The sequence below is a fragment of the Acomys russatus genome, chromosome 15, assembly GCF_903995435.1.
Source record: "Acomys russatus chromosome 15, mAcoRus1.1, whole genome shotgun sequence".
In the NCBI taxonomy this organism is placed as follows: Eukaryota; Metazoa; Chordata; class Mammalia; order Rodentia; family Muridae; genus Acomys; species Acomys russatus.
The window spans coordinates 50,542,687-50,568,238 of NC_067151.1; the positions used below are offsets into that span (position 1 = coordinate 50,542,687).

Genomic DNA, 25,552 nt, shown 5'->3' on the forward strand with positions numbered 1-25,552 from the left:
TTGATTATTTACCCATCTTTTTTCTCTTCCATTTAGTTCCTCCAGTCATCCGGGTATATCCAGAGAGTCAGGCCAGAGAACCTGGAGTTACTGCAAGTCTTAGGTGCCATGCAGAGGGCATACCAGACCCTCAGCTTGGCTGGCTGAAGAATGGAATTGACATAACACCAAAGCTCTCCAAACAGCTCACACTTCAAGGTGCCTGCTTCTTACAATATTTTCGTTAAAGGGATGTGAAAAATCTTTCTTAGTAATTTCAGAAAAAAAATGCAATATACAGCAACTGTGAGACAATGAGTTATTACATCCACTGTTGGGAGTATTAAAACATGGTTGCATCTAAGATATAACTGGTAAAATTCTCTAATATGTTTATTGTTGTAAATAAAAATCTTGTCATAGAGATTGATATAGGATGCCATGATTTTGGTGCTAGGTAACCTATTTAAATATACGCCTCTTTTGATTAATTGTTCTCCACTTGTTTATTTCTTCCATGTGACACTGAGTGTGTTTATCACCCTCTTCATGCTGAAGAATCATTTCTTGCATTCTCTGTAGAACTAGAGCTGACTCAGTGGTTAAAAATACCTTTAACCTGTGTTTTTTTTTATCATGAAAAGGTTTTGTTATTGTTTTGTTTTCGTTTCCTTTTTTGTTTCTTTATTACTTTCAAGTATAGTTTTTCTGAGTATAATAGTCTGCATAGTCAGTTGTGGCTTTTCAAAACTTAAAGTATGTCTCCGTATCCTGATGATGTTTTGAAAACAAGTACCAACTGCATTCTCTTTGGTGAGATTAGAGTTAAAAATGAAGTAATACATACAGAACATTACATATTCTTGGGGGGAGGAATAAATAAATATTATCTTTTGGTAGAAAGTTATTGATTTGAGGGACATTTTGTAGACAGACAGGGGAATGGTGATGCACAGTGAATCATAAAGAAACAATAAGGAATCAGAAAATTTCTATTTGTTTCATAAATTAGAAAATAAACCATTTGTTTATAATGATAGATAAAATTGAAGACAAATATTTTCCTCATATCTTCAAATATTTCCTCAAAAATGAAAGTCTGCAAAGAAACTTCAGAGTTTACTTATACTATGGGTCATCTTATTTTATAGTTATCTACCCAATATTCCACAAAACATGAAATACATAATTGTCTCAGTGACCCGTGGAAGCCTCTCTAAGATTTATCATATTATAAGGCAAGTCTTATAAAAATTGAAATAATCCTCCGTCTCTTATGATACTAAAATATAACTGAAAATGTACAAGAGAAACCACACAAATAATGCATATACTTGGAGACTAAACAATATTTATTTTGGAATATCAGTGAGTCACTGAATAAATTGGAGATCAAATTGAAATTTTCTGTAATTAAGTTACAGCATTTGCCAGATCAAGAACCAGGCAGTTTTGTGGACAATATACAGCACTAAGTGTTTACACAGACACACAGACATACACACAAATGCACAGACACAGACACACATATGCGCATGCACACACATACAAAAGAAAGGAAAACAAAGAAAGAAAAAAGAAAAAAGGAAAAAATATGAGAGATCTTAAATACATGGCCTAATGATGAACCTTAAAAATTCTAGAAAAATAAGAGCCAAATAACATACAGTAAAATTTAAAAATAATAAATGTATTCTACAGAGTTTTAGAACATTGAATACATTTTTATACAATCATTAAATAAGAGTCATTGAGGAGGTGATGGAAAATTGGCAATGAATGCATAAGGATAAATGAACAAGAAAATATATGAACACAGTTGTGAGAAACACAGGAGAAAACTGTGTAGAGTATGGACAGTGAAAGGAAGGACAGCTGTAGAAGCCTGTTCAGATGAGTTATAAGAAAAACTACAGCTGAGCAGTAGAAACAGAAAACTAAAAATAATAAAAGAAAATTTGAAATTAGTAAATAAAATAGAATAGAAACAAATCTCAGTATCACATCCTCCTTGAGGAAATCACTTCTACAAATTGTTTTTTGGGCAGAGTATCTACAGGCAAGTGCAAGTGCTGTTAATCTAAATTACTCAGATAGACAAGTTAAGCCAGGTGTTTTATTTTGTATTAATTATTTACCTTACTGTTGAGGCAATAGCTGACCAAAGCAGTTTAAGGGGGAAAAAGGGTTTATTGAGGGATGCATTACATCATGTCAACACTGGTTTGGTGGCAGGAGGCTGGCAGTAAGGTACTGAAGAGTGAGGAGGAAATGAGTCTGTTTTATGAACCGTCATGGTCATTCCCTTAGAGAGACTATACCGCCTAACAATTTCCACAAACTTTCAAAATAGATCCCATGTGGGCATCAAGTATTCAAACACGTGTGCCTATGGGGGCTATTACACATTCAAAGTGCATTTTCTGATAGATTAATTAATTAATTTATTTATTGGGGGTAGGGGGAAACATCCCCAACCCTTTCCTTTAACTCAATCACAACAATTTAACTGTTACTAACTGAAACATAGAGTTGTGTTCCAAACCACTGTACACTGTGCTTGTGGCTGAGAATCAAGGAGCATAGATACCAGACACCAGAGAGACATCGTCTTAAACTAGAAAGGAGGAAGAGAGATCAAAACTCATGATAGTAATAGAACACAGTTTTGGAAGTGCATGGTTTTCATAAAAGTCAAGTCCTTTTACCTGAGTTACTTGTAAGAATTCATTTTATGAGTCTTAGACTCATCTGACAATTAAATACCACTTGTATAGATTATCAAAAAAGATTATGTGAAGAATCCTAGCATTTGTCTAGCATGTCTCATATGATTAATTATACCCTTGGTTTTGAGCAGTTCAACTAATTATTCAAGGATTAGATTAAAATATTCTCTCTCCAAGATTTAAAATTTTATTCATACTTAAAATGATTACATTTTGATGTTATAGTTAATTTTAAGTAAGTTTTCGGTGAAATTTCAGACAATTATGATATTATCTGACTTTCTACTTTTTAAAGTAGTTTCAAATGTGTAATAGAGTTTCTTAGTGTCAGTGGTACACTGTAAACTTTTTAAATGAGACAATAGACTTGCTGGAAGAATTCACTCTATCCATGACAGATTTTCTCATGTGTTCCTTTAAGTGAAGATGATTTCTGTCGTTTGTTCTTGAAAAGCTTTATGTAAATATTGGGTTTTAACTATAAATGCATATATTAATAAGATGGTAGTTATTAGTATGAAATGTTTAATATGTAATATAGGAATAGGAAATTAAATAAAATGGAAAAGTATTTGCATTTGCTAGTGCTGAGCTCTCATCAATGGAGTGACAACACAATGTACAAAGACTTGAGAGCCTTTGGAGCAATTTGGCACATCTTCAAAATGTGGAAGAAGGAAAGAAAACAGTTTAATGAGGACAAGCTCAGTGAGCTGTTTGACTATGTAATCAGAATGTGCTGTACCAAAGCTTAAATTGTAGCTTACAAGTTGCATTTGCCTTCTGTTCACAGCAAATGGCAGTGAGGTCCATATAAGCAATGTGCGCTATGAAGATACAGGAGCATATACATGCATTGCTAGGAATGAAGCAGGCGTGGATGAAGACATCTCTTCACTTTTTGTAGAAGATTCTGCTAGGAAGACCCGTATGTATTGAGCAGTACTTACAACACACACACACACACACACACACACACACACACACACACACACACACACACCATATTTACAGTTTTGTCTTTTGTAGTTTGTGACATGCACAGACTATAAAACAAGCAATTTCTGTGTTCAGGAAGACTAGAAATCTTAAAATACTCAAAATAATTTTGATGAGGTTTGAAAGCAGATGCAACTTTCCCTGCAGCACCAGCACTAGTACACCAATGTAAACAAGATCTTTCAGACCCTGGCTTCCTGTGTGCTCGTGTGAAAATTTAAGTCCTTGTAAAGTTCCTTTCCCAAACTGTTGGTGAAGACTTAAAACCTAGAAATAATCATCACTGTGTTTATATGTGATTTTAACTCTGCCTGCCTCTTTCTGGATCTGCCAGTGACATAGCAGCCATTGAAGCAGCAGCTGTGTTGTGACCTCCCCTGCAATAGAGTCTCCCTGCTCCAGTGTCTATTAGTAGTAAAAATCCTTGTCATCATGGTGTGTGCTAAATGATGTTGCCTTGTCATAAGGATAAAAGCACACAGTACATAAACATTTAAAGCTTATGGGAGCACACTTGTACATAGTTGGGCAGTTCAATTGGCGTTTGGCTTCTAGCACTCTTGGGCAGTGATGAACTCAGGCTAACTGAAGTGTCTCTCAGTTTAAACTTTTTACAATTTTCCATGATTACATTTAAATGTATCTCTATCCTGTGATATGGGATGCAAAATTGTTAATTTTATTCATCCTGTTGTGCCATGACAGTGGATACAGAAAGGGAATGATGAATGCAACACATATGTGTTTGCTACAGGTGAAGGTTTTTTTTTTTTTATTCAGAGAACTCCAGAAATTTCCAAAGCTGTAAAGGCCCAGGTATGTCAGCTGACATTTACAATAGTGTGGCAGTTTGGTGAACTGGACTGGATGTACTTGAAAGTGCTGTTTCCTTTGCTCATTGGTCACCTTTGACTAATGTAAATTTTGCAAGTCTCTGATTTTTTTTAGGGGGGGTCGTATTTCTCTGTACCTAGTTTTGAAGAAAGCAGAAGTATCTCAGAATCATCTTGTTACCTGCCCTTACATCAACGATCTCAGGAGTGAGTGAACAAGGAGGAGGCTACTCAGACAAGGCTATCAATGCCGTGTTTTCTGTACATTCTCTGGAAAGGGCAGTAATTGTTATAAGCAAATATTTAAATAGAAAAGGTTTATGGAAGAAAAGTAAAAACAAAAGCCAACTTGAAAACCAACAAAATTAGCAACATCTTTATTGCTTTTTCCCCCATTAACTACCATTTAAACTTGTTTTTCTTAAAACTTAATTATAAGAAATTGATAACTTGCTTTTTGTTTGTTTATTTATGATTGGATTCATGAAACATTTTTTTGTCATTATTCTGGTTTTCTTTGTAATGCCATGCATTTGATGTTCATGTAAAAATGCCCATGAGAGAAAGTGGTTACAGAAGTTTTACTAGTTAGTGCATAGCAGTTATAGACGAATGCAAACTGAAGCTGAGTGACAATGTCCCTGAAATACCAGAAATGTAACCATCTTTATGTAATAGGTCTCTGTGGTTCTGGAAATGTTTCAGATGCCCAATACCATCTTGAAATTCTGAACAGCAAATTAAAGCTGAACATATGTATGGTAATGAACCTGCACTTTTACTTCTGGTTTTTACTAGAAACTTATCCATGGTTTTTAGAAAGCCAAAAGAATCATGCAAGGACCTGTCATATCACCTTATCTTTCCTTGCTTCGTGCATTTGAGAGAAAAATAAGAACTTGTCCATACCATCAAAACTTATTTCAAAGCAATATTTCCTTTTAGAAGTGACAACACACACACACACACACACACACACACACACACACACACACACACACACACACACACACACACACCCCACACAGCCCTCAAAAATGTTGGTTGGATAATATATATAAAAGATCTAGCCAATGGACAGGACGTCCTCTACAGTTGAGGGGAGAGTGAGGACTCACTTTCACATGAACTCTGGTGCCCCATATTTGGCCACGTCCCCTTGATGGGGAGGCCTGGTGGCACTCAGAGGAAGGATAACAGGCTATCAAGAAGAGACTTGATACCCTATGAGCATATACAGGGGGACGAGGTCCCCCTCAGTCACAGATAGGGAAGGAGAAGGGGAAAGCGGGAGTGAGGGAGGGATGGGAAGATACAAGGGATAGGATAACTATTGAAATGTAATATGAATGAATTAATAAAAATACTTACCAGATTGCTAAGCAAACAGTAGCATTCCTCTGATTTATGCTAACTACACAAAATAATTTCAGGATACTTGTGAGTAAGTTTTTGTTTTAAATAAAAACCTGGAAAATCTGACTAATAGAAATCAGAGCTACTACACTGAATGATGCATATAAATATAACAGACATGGTTGCGTGTGGCTTTGAGTACATAAAATACTTTTACTAACATGAAAACAATTAACATATTTTTTACATGTAAAAAGAGTATGCTCTGCTCTCTAAAAACACACATATTTTCCTTTAGTGCGAACACTGAAATCTTTTAAATAAAGGCAAGATTTTTCTCTACCCCACAAAATCAACTGTATCACAGAGAGAGTCAAAGCCAAAGCTGCAAGTCCAAACACTTCATACTTAAGAACTGACAGTGAAGATGGCAGTATATTCATCTTCAGCTTTCTTTCTGGAAGTTGTGGTGAGGTATGGAGCCTCATGTTTACAGTATAACATTGAAGAAAGATTTACTTGTTCAATAAATCTCACAATGCACGCTGTGTTTAGCGATGGCCTTGTAGCTATAACCCAGCTATGTCGTACATGATTGGAAGCTCATAGTAGTATCAATCACAGTGGCCTCGTAGTTCATTTGGAAGCATCATGACACTCTTTGAGAAAAATTCGAGAAAAGTCTCAGATGGGCAACAACTCCAAAATACCTTCTACCCTCAATCTTTTGAGGATCAGAGCCTGATTTTATTTCAAGTAAACCTTAACTGCAAGTTTTTATTTATTTATTTATTTATTAGTGAGCAATCAAATTGCCAAAATGGGCTTCTAACTGATACCCTAAAATTTCTTTTAAGGATAAAGTGTGGTAACTAAGATTCAATGGGTGAGTCGTACTGGGATGTGTGTTGCTTGTAGCAAGAATTAGGAGAGGTTGATGCGCAGCACATGTATGGGTTCAAGCAAAAGACATATGCTGTTTAAAAGAAAACATCTTGCGTTTGGCATACACTTTCCACATCTCCACTCCCCGCAGTGCGCAGCTGACAGAGACGCACCATCAGGGTTAAAGTACATGAAGAGCAATCTGTCTGCCATAGGGAGTGCTTATGCTACAGGATACACAAATTCAAACAAGCATTACACCACATCTGCCCAGACCATTAAGAAGAAATGGGGTTAATACAGCTAATTTATCATGTCAGAACACGATGTATAAAAATATTTTAAGAGTATAATGAAACATGCTATGGTGATGCATTTGTTGACATCTCCTTTTCTTTTTCATTGTCACCTTGTTACAGTTGGTAATGTTAGATTATATAAGTTAAGTACATTTAATATGTTTTGTTTGCTCGTTTTGATTTTGTGTTATTGAGACGGAGTTTCTCTGTGCAGCTTTGACTATTCTGGAGCTCATTATGTAGACCAGGCTGGCTTCACACTAATAAGGATTCACTGGCCTCTGCCACCCAACTTCACAAAAGTGGCTGTCTATGTTAACAAGAGTTGATATTTTTATTTAAGTTTATTATTATGAAATCAAGTGTAAGCGTCTTGAATAGATTTTATTTTTAAAAGTAAATAAGCTTTAAAATGGTTGCCCACACATCTCAATACCATTTACCAAATGGCTTCCTTTTCTAAATTCACTTGTAACACTCCGTCATAGTATTTTCAAAGCTGTTAGAGGGCAGTTAGGAATGTATTTTCTTTTCTGTCATGAATTTGTCACACATTAGCTCCACTTCCATTGCTCTAGCATGTGTCTTCCACTGAGTTCCCTGTGGCACACCCATTGGAAAGTTTTGCAATCTTTACTTTAGAAATTCCTGTAAAAAATTCAACATTTTTGTCACATTATAATAATGTTCTAAATGGGCTAAATTCTACAGCAAGATTCATTTGCAGAAATAATAAATCATTTAGACATATGATATTGAAATACATTAATGATCATATAAATTGCAATAACTGTAATTTAACTTACAAATATTTAAATACAAGATAAAATATTTATTTGTACAAAAACATAAAAATATTAGTTAATATTATAGTTTATTTAAAACATATATGTATGTGTTCTTTCTATACATGGGTATGTCCACCTCGGTGCAGGTACCAACAGTAGATATTCTGAAAGTGAAGGTACAAAGCTGTTCATGAGTAGCCTAAAACAAATTCTGGGAATTAAACTGGGGTTCTCCAAAAGAGCAGTAAGCTCTCACAAACCATGAACCCTCTCTCTATCTGTGCAAAACCTTTTAAAGATATACAAAGTTTTAGGATGTATTTGTCTATTTTAGAAGAGGGTGAGTTTTAAAGTGGCTTAAAGCATGGCCTTATTTGAATATCACCATGTAAATTAGGACACAGCAGATTCTGGTGTTAAAAGCACATTAATGAGCCATTTATTCAAAAGAAGAAAAACATTAAAGGATGGTTGTATGGATTAAATTAAATAATGTGATTGTCTACATGAAAATAATATAATCAAGTAAAGAGTAAGTTTATTATGAAATAAATGCATGATAAGCTTTTATTAGCATATAGGATTTTATCTTTATCGCAAGTTAAAGTATTTATGTTATTCAGTTTGGCCAATATTATCACAAACCATGAAATTTACCATCACATGCTCAACTTAACAGCCTCATCATTTAGTATCTGAAAATTATACTTGTAAAAATAATACTATTTCCAGTGATATTAATTTAATATGTTTCTAATATGTGGTCATTTTTATATGATAACAGCATGGGATCATGTAATATTGTGTAGGATATGTTCTGAATGTTACTAAATTGGCAGATTTTAGCAATTGTAGGCAATGAGAAATCATTATTGTCCATGGAAATTTACACATGTTTATTAGGCTTTAGTTAAAATTAAAAAAAAACTATCTAGTAAAGATGAGGGTTGGTCATTGCATAGATGAAATATGAGTGTGGAAAAATAAACTCTTATATTGATTTGTTAAAAAAAAAAGAGAAAAAAATCTTTCTTAATTTACTTTTTTTCTAAAGTTTATATATATACATTGCACACTTGAAGTTTACTAGCCTAATGCCATATTCCACAAAGCACATTTAGTATTTAATGACATATTTTATTTATGTAATTTTAGGCATGCTAAGTAAATTAACTTTTGTACAGTGACATTGTAAAATATAAATATCTCTGTATAAACATTTTGATAAAAGCAAATAATAAATATGAGCAATAACAGGAAGTCCTGATTTGGGTACTTTAGTGAATCTAAACATCCATCAGTAAGAAATTGATTAAATAAATGGATAGCGCTTTACAGTGCAGCACACTGTATTACTAAAGTTAATGATGTAGGTCTACATGCATTTATATTTAAAGATATACAATGCTATGAACAGAAAAAGTAAGTTTTGTTTTTTTTTTGAAATTACATTCAAAAATTTCAAAAGATATTATAGAACAAAATTGCCAAAAATGATGCTTAGAAGAGATCACAGATACATTTTTTGTTTATTAAAAATATATATAGTGAAAAGCATAGAAAGTAATTTACATTTCTTAGATAATATTCTAAAATCAATGAAATTTTTAGTGATGGTATAGAGATATGGAGGTATTCCTTTTGAGATTTTATAATTCCAAAACCTGCAATAAGCTTAGTGAACTCTTGCTACATAACTGTGTGCCTAAGTTTAAAAAGTTACAATCATGAGTGTTTCATAACTTTCTAAGAGTTCTCTGAAAAAGAAATCATTAAGACATAATATAAGTATACAAAAGATGTGCTTTGAAATACCCAGACTGATATGAGAGGTCAGAATGAGACACTTTCCCTGAGTTTTGAAATGTCAACGTATGGAATGCACTTTTAGTAATCATGTGCATAAATCTCAGACTGTACATCACTTTAGCCTATGACTTATTCAACAGTGACTGTGTTGGGTAGAGGTCTCTTTCTGAATGTGCAGAACACAGATTATCCATCCTTGACTCTGATTCTGGAAAGGATGGACTGTGGGGAATGTGCCAGGCAGGATGGTTACTCTACATCCCTTATTTTACAACTACATGTATGTTTTAATGTGTGAAGTATATGTGAAGTTTTAAATACTAAATATCACAACAGACACCTAATTCGTGCTTCAATTACATCCCTAATAGAATGGCCCTTCTCCATTTTCATCACTATCTCTCTAATGAGTCTATTAATTCTCATTCTTACCAATTTGAAAAGTGAATCTGCAAAGAGTGAAGGAAAAATTTAGGTTTACATCTCTAACATGTTCCAATGGAAAGAGTTTGAATTCACATGCTTGAGATTATACTTTGGAAAAAATGTACATTGCAATTTTATTAATATATCATTGTCACATAAAGAATATAGTCTGTGTATATGCATAGGTGCATAGTACAGCTATTTATTTACTAATTGTGATTATGTTATTATTAATATTATAATGTAATTTCAGCATTATCTTCCATAATAAAAATGAAACATCAGATAAATCAGTGTGCCTATATAAACAATATGTTATCGTTTTTATTATTTAATCTCCATCATAGTAAGAGAGTGTGTGTTTTCTGTTTAATCTCCACGAACCTATGTATTAGAAACTCATTATGCTTTTCTGTTGTAATTCAATAATATGGATTTATAGTACACAATTGGGTTATCTTATGCCCATATTCTAAAGATTATTTGTCTATCATGTAATTTAAAAAATATACTACAACTTTCTTTATTAGCTTACTTAGGATTCTAAGAAGAAAATCAGTATTTTTACATGAGCCCTTCCTACATAACGCACAAGCATACAAAAACAAGGACTGAATATATCTCAAGCCCCTTGGATTTGCTTAGTTCATCATGAACTTAAAGATACTCCTAAGCTGTAAGAGGCTGCTGTGACAAAGCCTAGGAGGTTAATTACCTGCAACCTTCCTTGTTCCTGTGTAACTTGAACAGGGATAGTTTTGGCTATAGACTTCACTTGAAAACATTTTGTGTAAAAGCTAAAGAAAAGTTGTTGGCCAACTCATCAACTGACTGTCAAAACATTGTCTTAATTCCAATTGTTTGTCCTCCATTATATTTTCATGAAAGTATATGCTATTTTATATTTTTTAATTTAACTAAGACACAGGTTCTTGTCATTGATGGTTTTGTAGAAACCAATATCTAGTGAACATGGTGATCTGAAACCCTTGGTAGTATCCAGTATATGCAAAGAGATTAGAAGTTTTTCACAGCTGCAATTACCATTATTGGAAAGCATAAAATAATGGATTAAAGACCACTATGTGAATGCAATTGTCAGAATTATATTCTGGATATAAGATTTTTTAAAGTAAAAAGCAGTTTACTTATTTTACACTTAGTATCAAAAACTTTTAAAATAAAGTATTTAATAAATTACTTGCCTCATATTTAGAAGGGAAGGTACAACTCTTTGTTTAATTTTTTTACTTTAAATATTAGATATTTTATTACTGTTCAAAGTAACTAAGCTCTTGTTTTATGGTTTACATTCACACAATACAGTCTTCTTGAAATTTGAAATATATTTCAAGAGCATGAGATTATAACTTTATTAAATTGTGGTCATTTTCCTTCTGATAGTATGACTGTGAGAAATATAGGAACTGAGGGGAAACTCTTTATGCATCTTGTACACTATGCCTGATAAGACGTTATTTCTGGAGTCTGTATGCTTTCAAGTGATTGCACTGAAAACCTCTGCAGAAGACACCAGTGATCTTTTTTCCTAAAGCTTCTCTCCAGGCTGCTGTGCTGGCAGGCTGAGCTTATTTGCTCCTGTGTCTTCTCTGTTCACATCCTTTACCCTTTTCCCTTGTGGTCTGTCCTAATAAAGACAACTGCTGGAGTGTCACTGCTGGGTGTCCCTGACTTTCATCCCCCCTGTGGTGTCGAGAGTAGATGAAGCAACTTTATTGCATTGTTTTCTTATTAGTTCAGATGCTATTGTTTGGGAGCATAGTTGGCAAAGGAGTGGAGAGCCTCAGCGAGAACTGCAGAAGAACAGGGCAGGGCCTCCTCTTGGCCCTTTCCAACGTTCATCCTCTAGTGAAGGAATATGATGTAGGGATCCAAGTTAGTAGAATCATTCATATATCAAAGGGAAAGACAAAAGATAATTTAAGCCACAGCCTCTAATTTGTTGGTGTAAATTTGTGGGACAGCATTGTCTCCATTTTACTCAGTCTTAGAGGTCAATGTTTCTTATGCATAGAAGGTCATCTCTAAAATTAATGTGGAATTTGATTATTAATGTATGCAGATTAAGCATGACCTGGACTTGGATACCCTGTGTTAAAATTTTCATGACTGACCATGACTTGAGCTAGTTTTTCCTGCAGTTTTTCAAGAAGGTTTTACATAGACAAGCCCAATGTAGCGGTTTGCGGAGCTCTACAGCAGACGCTGTTCTCTCTGTTATCAGCTTGAATCTAATGAAGTATATTTTGGCTCCGCTGAAGCTTATGTTTCCCTGACATTATGTAAACTTATGGCCCAAAGAGAAAAGCCCTACCCAGTTTGTTTAATGACAAAACTGAGAATTTGTGCATGTTTTTTTTAAGACTTCTGTCATTGAGCTGTATTTTCAAGATGTCCTCCTGTCCTCAAATTTTAGACACATGTAACTTTGAATAGCTAAGATTGTCCTTAGAAGTCTCTAACGTCCTTTGCATCTGCCTCCCAAGTACCAAGGATGCAGTATGCACTATATAGAAAACCAAGATAATTCTATTTCAGTGTTTCCATGTGGTAAAAATGGAATCTTAGACTTTGTTCATTTCATGCGAGTCTTTTTCTCAGGAGCTTATCAACAGCTATTACAATAAGACTTATGTTTTTCTCAAGTTTCTTGATATTTCAGTCATAAGCAAAGTATCTTTGTCTTCAAAGATGTTTCTAGGTACATGATTTTGCTTAAAATATGAATGTATCTATACATATGCAAATGTTTCATTTGTACATTTGTATAGGTGTCCATATACATTTACACATGTATTGTGTGTAAGCTAAGCCCTTTAGATTTTTATCTTATTTATTGCTCATAAAGCAAATGCTGTCTCATTTGTCTCTCACAGTCCATCCAATACATTTTTTTTCAAAAATATGTTATAATGAAGTTCATCAATGTTACTTCATAATCAGCTTTTTCTTTTAGCAAGACATGCTTTTGTCCATATGAACATGGGTCACATATATGACGCCAAAAGCATTTTTGTTATTACCTTGTTGTATCTGTTAATGATTCTAGAAGGAAAATTTGTAACCTACTTCAGAGACTGTCCGGTTTATGGTTTGTTGACCGTGTACCCTTTCGCTCTCCTCTGTTTTATAACTGTAAGGTTAAGCCAATTTGCTAATTTATAAATTGTGTTTGCCAAAATGGCAAAGCATTAGTCTCTTTAATTCATTGTTTTTGAAATTACAATTTGTTACTCCCTGTTCAAAATATATAACAATCTGTATTAATCTTGATAAATTATTTGCAAAAATGCCCATTTCCTTTAAAGAATGGATATTATTTAGATGTTATGTTTTTATATAACTATACCTGTATGTAGAGTTATGTTGTTAGGTAACTAAGCTAAAGACATGTTTAACCAGTACGGAGCTTGAAATAAATGTTCAGTAGTAAATAATATTATAAATAATGGCCTTTTACCAAATTATATAGTGTAAGCATCAGTTTTAGAGAAACACTTAATTTACTAATTAGCATGTATGCTAATTCATATCCAACTGGTTATTGTTTCTCTAATACTTTTATGTCTCTGCCAGTAAGAAATAGAGATGTCATGTTTTTAGACTAAAATATACATTTCTGCAGTGCTTCAGTTTTGACATATTTTTATTAGCTTGATCATCTTGAGCATTTTTCCCCCTGTAATACACTTATCTTCACAGTATCTTCTGAACAGTTATTATATGCCAAGTATTTAAGCTATTTTATAAGCATCTTAATTTACTTCTCTGGTTCTATTAGCACTGTGGTGTATTTTCTAGAAGAGCAAACAATGAAATCTTGTCTCTTGGCACATGATGACAGAGTACATAGGCAAGTTCCTTGACATTATTACTCCAAGTCTACCTATAGTCTACCATGAATATGTGTTTCTTAATGTTACTACTTATTGCTTGCCATTAGCAATCAGTTGAGTGATGAAAGCTTATCCATCCCTCCTGACCATGGTGGGCCCACAATTTCCATGTCTAGGGGAATTTGGATGCTAGCAGTCTGAATTTGTGGGTATTAGCTAATATATATTCATAAATTTTCTTTTCTTATACTAAAACATTTGAGCTTCAAGGTGACTTCCTAACCATTTATTTACCTAATGTCTTTGCCCAAGCTTGAAATCACTTGTAACACAGAGGCTGGGAAGGTCTCAGTTGTGTAGGTTGGATATAGGAGAATGATTTTAGAGATGGGCTATAAGATCATTATGACCTTTGTCTGATAGCTTCAGATGATTCATTTTAGAGGAAGCTCTCTGACAAAATGAGAGGACATTGAATCACTGGGTGGAGGGACAGTGAATAATTGAGAGCCTTTGCCTTCATCCAGCATCAAGATACTAGCCTTACCAGTGAGCCTGTTTAGAAGCTGACCCCACAGCCCATTTCAGTCTAGGTGACAGTGGCTCATGGAAGGATGTTGTCTAGGACACACTCACTCTTACTGATGTCACATACTGCTTTGATGGGATGCTGGATTGGCACCACTCATCCATGTTGTTTCCATACTGTTATTAAAAAGCTGCTGGCAAGGACTTGGTTATACATACTTATTTCACACAGTTTATTTTTTCAAACCAGTAGGTTAGATAATTTTTGAAACCATGATATAGCCACCATATTTTGTATGTTTGTTTTCAAGTAGCACTATATATCATGTAGTTTTCAACACAATATTTTTACAAAGCCATCACTCTCACCTCATCTGGGATTTATTCACATGCAATTAATTGCCAGTTACTACTTGCCCTGTTTTAATAAATTATTTCTTACTTTAAAACTTCTGAGTTCTCTAAACTGACTTTATGCAGTAGTCAGTGGTGGACTCCTATCTTGTATCTGAAAGCCTACACTAGACAGTCAGTTACTTACCCCCTCTCATAGATTCATTTTTGCCTTACATAGACTATTATTTTCCAGAGTCCAGGTTATACAGCACAGCTCCATCTGCTATGCAATATTATGGTGTCTGTTTTCTTTACTCTCCATCTACTGACATGCCTATTATAATCCCTCCAACCCAAAAATTGGATTATCCTATCCCATTACTTTGAACCTGGGGCTGCCATTTCCTGGTCAGTTTATGATCATCTTCCAATAGACACACTAGATGCTGTTATTATAAGGCTCCGATTTGGACTCTGGGAACTGGGAAATTGCCTACATTCAGGATGAAAAGAAAATTAGTTTCCTTTAAATGTATCTTTTAATCAGGCAAGTGAAAGGCAGTGAACTTGATGTAGACAATGTAGTTTCTAGCCTAAAAATAGCATGTAAAATTATCTCATTTCATTTCCCATATGAACATTGAGAGAAATTTAATGTCCTATAATGCTAACCATACATATTTTTAGATACATTAAAATTTTATCTTAAGCTTTTCTTTTTACATTTGCTTGGTAATGCAAATGTTAAGTCAATTTCTTAAATTCAAAAAGAAAGCAGACAATAAGACATTTAGCTTAAGTGTTATGCTCATACAAATGCACTTTATCCAAAAAAAAAAAAATGTCTTTCAGACATTAAAAACTCTAAGCTTCCAGACAAGAAGAAAGGCAAGGAACAGAAGTGCTTAGGGAAAACCAAGGCAGTTTACACAGGAGTAGACAAGGGAAACAGCTGTTTTGTACTATAGCACAGTAATATGTCACTAGCTGCCCTACTATTGTTGCTTTTGTAATAATATTCCAACTTTACAAATGTACTGCCTCACAGAGCATGTAAATATGAGACCCACGGCTTTAAAGAAAATCACAACCCTCTAATATATAAAGTAAATGAAATCAGTAAAAAACAATGAATTTTTTTGGTTGTGAGCATAGTCTTTAAAAGCTGAGCCATCTCTCCAGCCTCTGGCCTAATACGTTGATCACTTTCCCCTTGCAGAACGGCCTTCTAGGCCACAGAAGAAGAGGACACAGGCAGACCATATGAGTCTTGATAGGCTGAGGTCAGATATAGGGGAGGAAGGCTCCTCTTTCTGAGGACTAGGGCAGGGAGGGAAAGTGTTTGATGGAGGGAAGGTGGGTCCAGGAGGTGACAAAGGAGGGGGCTACAATCAGGATATAAAGTGAATAAATTTTTAAAAATTAATAACAAATATAAAAATATCATATTGGGACTCTAGATGAGAGAAGCATGGGAGAATAGCAAAGTAGAAAGATCCAGAGGGTCCTAGAAACCTACAAGTAGAACATTATGATAGGCAGATTTGGGCCCAGGGGTCCCACTCAAACTAAGGCACTAGCCAAGGACAATACAGGCGGTAAACTTTAAACCTTTAAACCCCTACCCATGTCTAGCCAATGGTCAGAACATTCTCCACAGTTGAGTGGAGAGTGGGGTATGGCTTTCACATGAACTCTGGTGCCTCATATTTGACTATGTCCCCTGGAGGGGGAGACCTGGTGGCACTCAGAGGAAGGATAGCAGCATACCAAGAAGAGACTTGATACCCTATGAGCATATACAGGGGGAAGAAATCCCCCTCAGGACCAGTCATAGGGGAAGGGAATAATGGGAAAATGGGAGGGAGGGAAGAATGGGAATATACAAGGGATGGGATAACCATTGAGATGTAACAAGAATAAATTAATAAAAAATTCAAAAAAATAAATAAAAATAAAAATATCAATGCCTGGTATCAGTCCTGTTAATTTTCATTTTCAATAGAAAATACTTAAAATGTTCTGAAGTATTCTTATATTCAAGATATTTAGTAACTAAGTATTGAGCTGTGAGGTGTATAATTTTAAAAATACAAATAGCCAAAACACTATGAATGTCTCATTTATATGATTCCTGATCATTTCTTGCTGTAGGTAGTTTATCATATGTATGTATAATAATATAAAAGTCTATGTAAAAAAAGAAAAACAGAAAAAAAGAAAAAAAAACAAGTGAAGAGACAACAATCTGGATGTAATATGAAAAAAATATAACAAAAAAGAAAGAAAGATTAAGAAACATGGAGTTGGGCACCTACAAAACTATAAAGCATTAATATTATCCAGACAAATATGATTATTGAGAAGTGTTAATTTTGACCCATGTACTTCTACTGATCACCCAAAATTTCTGGACAAAGAGATTGTATAAAATTAAAAAAGAAAAGCTTATTGTCCAAGGGTTTAGAACTGATAATTTTTATGTCATATTACAAAGTAAGTTAAGTATTTTGTAAGATTATGGAAATGCAAGTTATTTAATCTAAAGTCTCTTTCCAGATTAAGTAGCTACAGGCAATATAATAGAACTATATTAAAATAAAACAAAACATTTATTAAAACTATGCTACTTGAGGACATCTCATGGTAGATTCAGGAAGACATAATGTTGGATGTAAGAGTTTGTATTTTTTTTGTTTGTTTGTTTGCTTTTTGTTTTTCAAAGCCGGGTTTCTCTGGGTAGCCTTGGCTGTCCTGGACTCACTTTGTAGACCAGGATGGTCTTGAACTCACAGTGATCTGCCTGCCTGTGCCTCCTGAGTGCTACACCATGTAACTTCATATGTGCTGAAATTGTGGCTCAGAAGATCAAAACTACCTGCTGCTCTTGAATTCCCAGCACCCAAATCAGGCAGAGCACAACCATTTGTAACTCCAGTTCTAAAGTGTTTAGTGCTCCCACTTGGCCTTTGGGCACACTTGCCTTTACATGGTGCCTACCACATCTATCTCAAGGTCACTGCCTTCCATGTGCCTGATAAAAAGATAAGTTTAGAGGAGACTATCTTTTCATCCTGACAGAAGGCAATTCTCCAGTTGCTAGAGTTGTACATAACACACTTTACCTATTAATAGAAATATTTTTAAAAATGACAGAAGTTTGTGGAGCTCCATCACTTTGTGGTATCCCTTAATCCCGTTTGATTTTGGTTAAAAAATGAGAAAAATAAAAGCACACACAAGAAGATAGATGTAAATAAAAAAAACATTTTACAAAGAATTTTTACAAAGAATTTGCATGTGTGTACGAATGTATTGTGAACACATATATTTGCAACTGAATAAAACCATTTTAATACATAAGATCAAATTAAAAACAAATCATTAATACCACACTTATAGGATTAATGAGTTGGTCATGTAAATATGACGTTTGCTCATATTATTTACAAACACATTTTCAGATCACTAATTTTGAAGCATATTAATGCACTATAATTTATATTTAAGTGTTCAAATTTAGTATATTTTATTCACATTTGTTTGCAAAAAGCCACATAGCAGTGATCATCCACTTGAAGCAACTCAATGAGGAATTCCCCGAACGGTTTCTGGAGCATCTGAGAACATATAGGAAATCCTTTAGCAGAAACAGTTCCATAGAGAAGAGCATACCAATCAGTTATCCAATACCAAATGGCCTTTCTTCCTTGTCATATACACAAGTTACATTATGTAGACTGAGCATAGCTATGTGCATGTGACAACAATAATAAGAAGAGCTCATCAAATTGAAAGAGAGTAAGAACAGGTATATGGACAGGATTAGAGAGGGAAAAGTGAAGGGAAAGGTGATGTAATTATATCTTAATTAATAAATGTTATAAAAGGTTGTTAAAATAGCCACACTATTTGGAGGAATAGGTATTAATGGAATCAGCTAAAAGGGTAGATGCCACAGCCAACATGCACACACCTTACATGTGTAAGGCACATATCTTAACAACCGACAGAAGTTTGTAGAGCCACATCGCTTTGTGCTGCTTCCTAATCCCTGCAACATATTTAGACTGATGAATGAGAGAAACAAAAATGGTACTTTTTAAATGGTAGAAACCCATATTCTGGAACTTAGCAAAATGGAATATATGAAGTGCAGACTGGATATCCTAGTGTAAATGAGTGAGCACACTGGACCCTTTCTCTTCTGTATCACATGCTCATGAATGGATCACAAAAATTCTTCTCTATTGAAAGAATAATGGAAAGAAGTGAAAGGAAGGGATCTTGGTTATTTGACTAAAGTAATTAGAGTCAAAGTGATTTTTAAAATACATATACTATGGTAATGATAGGGAGTGTTGCTAAGTGGCTACTCTGCCAGGGTACTGCCCTTCTAACCACTGTTTGTGCATTTTAAAATTCTGTAATATTTGAACATTTTCTATCTGTGTCATAAATATGGTCCTAGTCTTGAAAACAATTATGATAATATTAAGAAAACGAGCATAGTATTTGATGTACTCCACATTTTTATAACAGGGAATCATCAATATACTCTAGTGTTAAGGTGTGAAAAACGTTTTATAGTGTCCTCTAGTTCTTCCAGAAAAATATGAATTTGTCATTCTTTATTTTTACCTCCTTCATTACTACCCTGTTTGACAAACATGACTCCCATTTCTTGTGGAATGGATTTGTTAGCTGAACAAGGTGGCTCATCCTGGTAATATCAACACACAAGAATCCAAGGAATGTAGACTGAGAATTTCTGACCAGCCTGAGCTACCAGACCAGTTTCAAGGCAGTCAGGGGTACAGTGTGAGATCCTGGCTCAATAAAACAAACAAACAAAAACCTGAAAACAAATAAATAGTTTTGGCTTCACATGCATGGATTTGATTTTAGAAAAATGAAAGTGTCAAAACACTCTGGGAATTATTAGAGATATAAGCAATTTCTGTTACTTAAACCTTTTTAAATTTGTATTGTTTTTTCACAAAAAATATGAAGACTGTTAGCTTATACTTATAAAAGAGATGAATGGTATTTTTTGGTACTTTTGTCCTAAAATTTTAATGGTTTATTTAGTATTAAATAAACATGTTTTTCACAAACACGCAGTTTGTCCTGAAATCAGCAACATGTTTCTTCATATATTGTCATTATGTGTGATTTTAAAAAAAATGAATGCACATTACAAAAATAAATACAAACTGTTTACAGAATTCTGCTTCATTAGGTGTAGCTCATAATTTTTTTGGTGAACTTACACTGTCAACTAATACAATACTCCTAACTACCAACATATGCTCTCTGTATATGTATCTAAAGAGCTTAAATATTCTCTTATTTTAAGGGATATAAAACTGTTCTTAGTCTGTTCCAAAATCATTGTTCCAAAAACCTGACTGCTTCAAAATCTACTTCTTGCTGAGCTGTGGAAGACTTTGAACTACACCTCACCACTCACACACTTTTTGCCCTGATATTTAACCACGTTGCTAGTTATTCATGACTATCACTAACTTTTTAAATTTGTTTTTCTCTTCTCTTTCTTTTTTTGGCATGCTGCAGTAGCTAACATATTATGGAGGGAAGAAGGTACTAAATTCAATTATTTTTTATATTGTTGCGACTTCTTTGTTTGACTTTTACTGTATTTGCACACCGTTATTCATTTCAATACTGGGCGCATTCTCACTCTGATTCAATATTGTATTAGCTTGCATTATAGTTTTCTAGTATACACATAGCACTATTAAAATAGTTATCACTTGAATGAGACAGCAAAATGGCTCAATAGGTAAAGGCTCATGAAACCAAACTTGATGACCTGAATTTGTTCCCCCAGACACATGCAGTGAAAAGAGAGAGCCAACTTCTGTAGGATATTCTTTTGCCCCTTCCTGATGTGAACACACACACACACACACACACACACACACACACACACACACACACACACCTAAAGTAAATGTAAAGCATGCTTCAAGTTACTGTGACTCATCAATAATAGTCATAATCTTCTATTATTAAAGTTTTAAGTGGTTTTAAAGCCGGGAGTGGTGGCGCATGCCTTTAATCCCAGCACTCGGGAGGCAGAGGCAGGCGGATCGCTGTGAGTTCGAGGCCAGCCTGGTCTACAAAGTGAGTCCAGGATGGCCAAGGCTACACAGAGAAACCCTGTCTCGAAAAACCAAAACAAAACAACCAAAAAAAAAAAAGTTTTAAGTGGTTTTAAAACTTAAAAGTAGGTGAAGACAGTAAAAAGCAATTGCAACTACCATACTTTTCAGAGCAAACCTTGGTCTAATCAGAGTAATAACTATTGTACAACCCTCTTTTGAAATGATTATATTATCTTATATAGAAATGAGTTACAGTGTTGGAGAATAATTCAAATAGAGTTTAATTCCAGAACACAAGCCTGCCTCTTTATATAGGTTTTCTTAATTATTTCTGAAATAAGTATAACTGTTACTAGTACTCAGTAGGCCCGTTTTTGGCTTTTAATAGTAATCAACATTGAATAAATATTATACAATAAAACTCATGACTACAATTTTTAATGTCTTCTTCAGTTAGTCACAGAGACTATGGAAAATGCCCTTTTCCTTCTGTTGCCAATGAGAAGGCGTTCTGACTTTCTCCCTTAGGCTCTTCAAGCCTTCTCCATGAGCTCTTTCCCTAATGGATTGTTGAAGTCATTCTACTGTTACCATGCCCCTTTTGTTCAACTTGAATATTTCACCTTCAAATGCACATTAGCTCAATAATGCTGAAATCAGCACTGACATGTCTTTAAGTGTTTGTTTATATTATATTTCCTCTTGAAAGCTAATAAATATTGACCTGAACATGAACGAATATATGTCAACTCATTGAGCTGGAGAACACATCTGCAGAGCACGAGATTAGCGACCACAGAGCCAGTTCTGGTAGTGGACTGTTGGGAAAATGTACTGTTAATTCGTTTAGTGAAATTAAATGAACTGTTCTATCTCTTAGTTGAGCGAGCTACTGCTCACAACACTTTACATATGCTGGGCACTCCCTCTTAAAATCTGTGGTCTGGGAATCAACTTAAAGTTCATGAAAAAATCCATATATTTTAAATTTTATAAATGTCATCATTATTAATTTATGATAATAAATTCACAATGATAATGTAATATTAATATTATTATTATTCATTAACTGAATTATCTCAGGTAACTATTAAAAGGCACCCATAATATAAATAATTCTGCCTGATTCACTATTGAGGTAGTCCACTCTCCTTTATTACTATTGCCTGAAAATAGTTGACACCTTCACTTCCAGAAAATCTTTACAATAAAAATGAAACATTAAGCAAGTCGTATTTTTCTGTTATTCTTGGAATTGAACCCAGGGCTTTATATATAAGTGAGTCTTGCTACAGGTAAGCATAATAAAAATATTATTTTCATGTACTAATATGACTTAGTGACTGAAGACTGTTTTAACTGAAAATCATAATAAAAATGAGGGTAACTTTCAAAAACACAAAAGAAAATATTTTAGCCAAGGTGGGAAATATCCTTATTCATTTTTAACTAAATAAATATTGAGAGCTTTCTATATATATTATCTTTATGTATATATGCAAATATATTAACAGTCCCCAACATGGGAGAGATAGCATCAATTAATGAAATATTTTATAAGTATTTAAACCCATTAATACAACTTTTATTGCAAAATCAGAAGAGACTCTCATTTTCTCTACATGTTTATAATTTATAAGGTCACCAGGCAGTTTAATCCAGCAAAAGTATCACCACAAGTTTCCTTTTTCTATTAGCTTAAACTTTCATCCAACATCAAGAAATGACTCAAATCATATTGGAACAAAATTGTAGTTAATATCAGAGTTAGTAGGATTTACAATCACTCTATCAGTGTCTTGTCTTCAGGACACACCAAATATCCTTCATGTGTGCATTAATAATGTATTACGTGTTTAGTACAGATTAGGAATAGTTCCTGCGTATAAGCATACATAGAATTATTTCTATGTTTTCTATTACTTCTGTAGAGGAAGAAACCAGAATACAGAGGAACCAAGGTAATCATGAACTAATTTCTACCATCATGATACACAACTGGATTACCAATTGTTTTGGGAAAGACATGATTCATGAGTTTGTCTCCACCAATGTATGAGAAATGAAAAATGATTAAAGAAAAGAGACTAGTAGATTAACAATGGAGACATTTTTGCTTAAGGGTGTTTGCAAAGTGCCATAGCACTGGACACTTATTAAAATTCAGTATAATTGATGACTATTTGATTATTCTTTAATCTGAGACTCATGACCTCTTTACAGCACTAAAGCTGAAGAGCAGGTATTTAGCATAGACACAACCCTATGTTCAATACTAGAATACAAAAGTAAAATGAAACCAAAATATTATCTAACGACCATCTAATTGTCTTAAACATTACATTTTCAAAAGTAATTAGCAGATTTCAGTTGTTTTATATTGTCAAATACTTTTATGATAGCCTTAGTATCAGGTACTTACCTCTCTCTGAAGGGAGTTGTGATGTTGTAGATGACATCACACCCATCCACCCTTCAAGAACAACACACCTTTTTTTGTAGAAGAATGAGCCAGAAAATGTGAATGGCATTTCAGTCCACTATGAGCATGAATGGAAAGCTTATCTCTGATAAAAGAAATTATGAGAAATGTTCTATAAGAAAATGAAATTAAAACTTTAGTGGGATCATGAATCCTGGGGAAAAGAAGATATACAATTTGGTATCATAGGGAAGACAGAAGTTTAGCACAGATTGAGGAATAAGTTAAGTTCAAGGAAAAAAGACGTCAAGGGAGACTGACTTCTCCCTTGCTCTGTCCATCCTGAACAGAGATAGCATCATGAAATTATCAACTGCTTCTTAAAACGCTACTGTGTGCCAATCATACTGCTGAATCTGTACCGCTAGATCTTCTTTAATACTGATAGTTGTGTGATATGGTTGTGACCTCAAAATCAAATGATGGCAGTGATTATGCAATTATCCTCCTTTGCCTAAAATTATGAGTGTTTTCAGGATGGTTTCCTAAATGCTGAGGGGTTATTTTTCTACTGGAAAAATAAAAAATGAGCAAGACAAAGTAAACCCCTTGTGGTGATATTTATTTATATTTCACAAGCGACTGGTATCCTGAGATACGTTTATGATTTATAAAATTACTGGTGTGAATTCATATTTTAAAATAAAAAAAATAGACTTGAAGGCTTAAATGTGTGATTTGGCTAACTTAGTTGTTTTTAAAGGACATTTCATCTCAGAAACCAAACATTCTAGAAACTCAGGGTAGGATCCCACTGAGCGTGCACAAAAAACAGGGTTAAATAAAACTGTAATGATAGGTATCTAGAGAGGTGAGGAGTAGATATAGTTCAACAAAATCAGTAGATATTCTAGATGGTAACTAGTTATCAGTTACAAATATGCTTCAATTTGTGATGAGAGTCAACAGGAGCAGCTCACGGAAGAGGATTACTCAACCACCCCTTGATAGGGCGGCCTTGTGGGCACACAGAGAAAGGGGACATGACAGGCTGTGGTCAGATGGTAGGAGAGGAGGACATCCCTTTCAGAGGAATACAGAAGGGGAACAGAGAAAAGGAGAGAGGGAGGTTGGGAATGGGCAGATAGGAGAGAGGGGGGTAACAATTGGGATGTAATGTGAATAAATTACAAAAGATAAAAATTGAAGAAAACCCTTAGAAATAAAGACATTAACACAAAAAGAGAAAGATATATCAAGTACAGAGGTGCCTGTGCAGCTCAGAACAACACCAAAGCATGACTCAGTTATGTTTGATTGTAAATTTCAACATCACTATACAGGCACCGATAATAATAAATTGATAGTTATTAAACAATAGATGTATCAATCCAGTTAGTGTTTATATGTAGAGTTTAGTAACACAATACATTTTTGTCACGAAAAGCAATCTACTTTTTAAGCCCTGTTATGTGTACATGAAATTTACATGCTGTTACACACAGCTTTATACAGCTTAAAGATGATAAACAGGGAATTATTTCCTGTGAAATTTTTTGTGATGAATGTGACTGGTACCTATGTCTTGTCATTTTTGCTACTGTTCAAGAATAACCTCTGTTAATGTGGTATTTTCTGGAACTATACTAAACAGATCATTGTTGAAATAATGTAGTTTCATTTCAATCCATATTCATTAACACATGAAGTAAGGTCATGTGCTGTAAGAAAACTTATAAACATGCCATGTTAAAAAAAACCCCAAAATTAAGAATTAATCTTAGAATATATCTCCCTCCCAATAATGAAAATAGAGATATTATTTTACATGTCTAAAATTTATAATTCTTATATTTATTAGCAGCTAATTTATAAGATAAAGTATGACTTAAGTTCCATAAACAGATGTTTTTATAAATCAAGATATCATTTTGTTGCTCCATGAATGTAAAACCTGAGACTCAACATATCTAGATAGGAGGTGATCTCAACTGAGAAAACTTAACATTTCAGAGTCAAAGTTTGTTGTTAAAAATTAAAGGAATTACTTTAACATTAATTAATTAATTAACTTAATCACTTTTCAGCCTGATTCCAGCCCCCTCTCTCCACTACTCCCAGTCCTACCCTCGTGTCCTCCTCCCCTCGTTCCCCCTCTTCTTAGAGAAGAAGAGG

The 25,552-nt window shown here is 34.1% G+C and overlaps 1 protein-coding gene across 1 annotated transcript in view; it reads left to right on the top strand.

Moving 5' to 3' along the window:
- Fstl5 (follistatin like 5) overlaps positions 1 to 25,552 on the top strand; it is a 483,380-nt gene that overhangs the window by 360,662 nt on the left and 97,166 nt on the right. Inside the window, exons 8-10 of the mRNA XM_051156911.1 lie at positions 37 to 198; positions 3,502 to 3,636; positions 20,402 to 20,428. Coding sequence (XP_051012868.1) covers positions 37 to 198; positions 3,502 to 3,636; positions 20,402 to 20,428 — 324 coding nt within the window. The remainder of the gene's footprint in view (positions 1 to 36; positions 199 to 3,501; positions 3,637 to 20,401; positions 20,429 to 25,552) is intronic.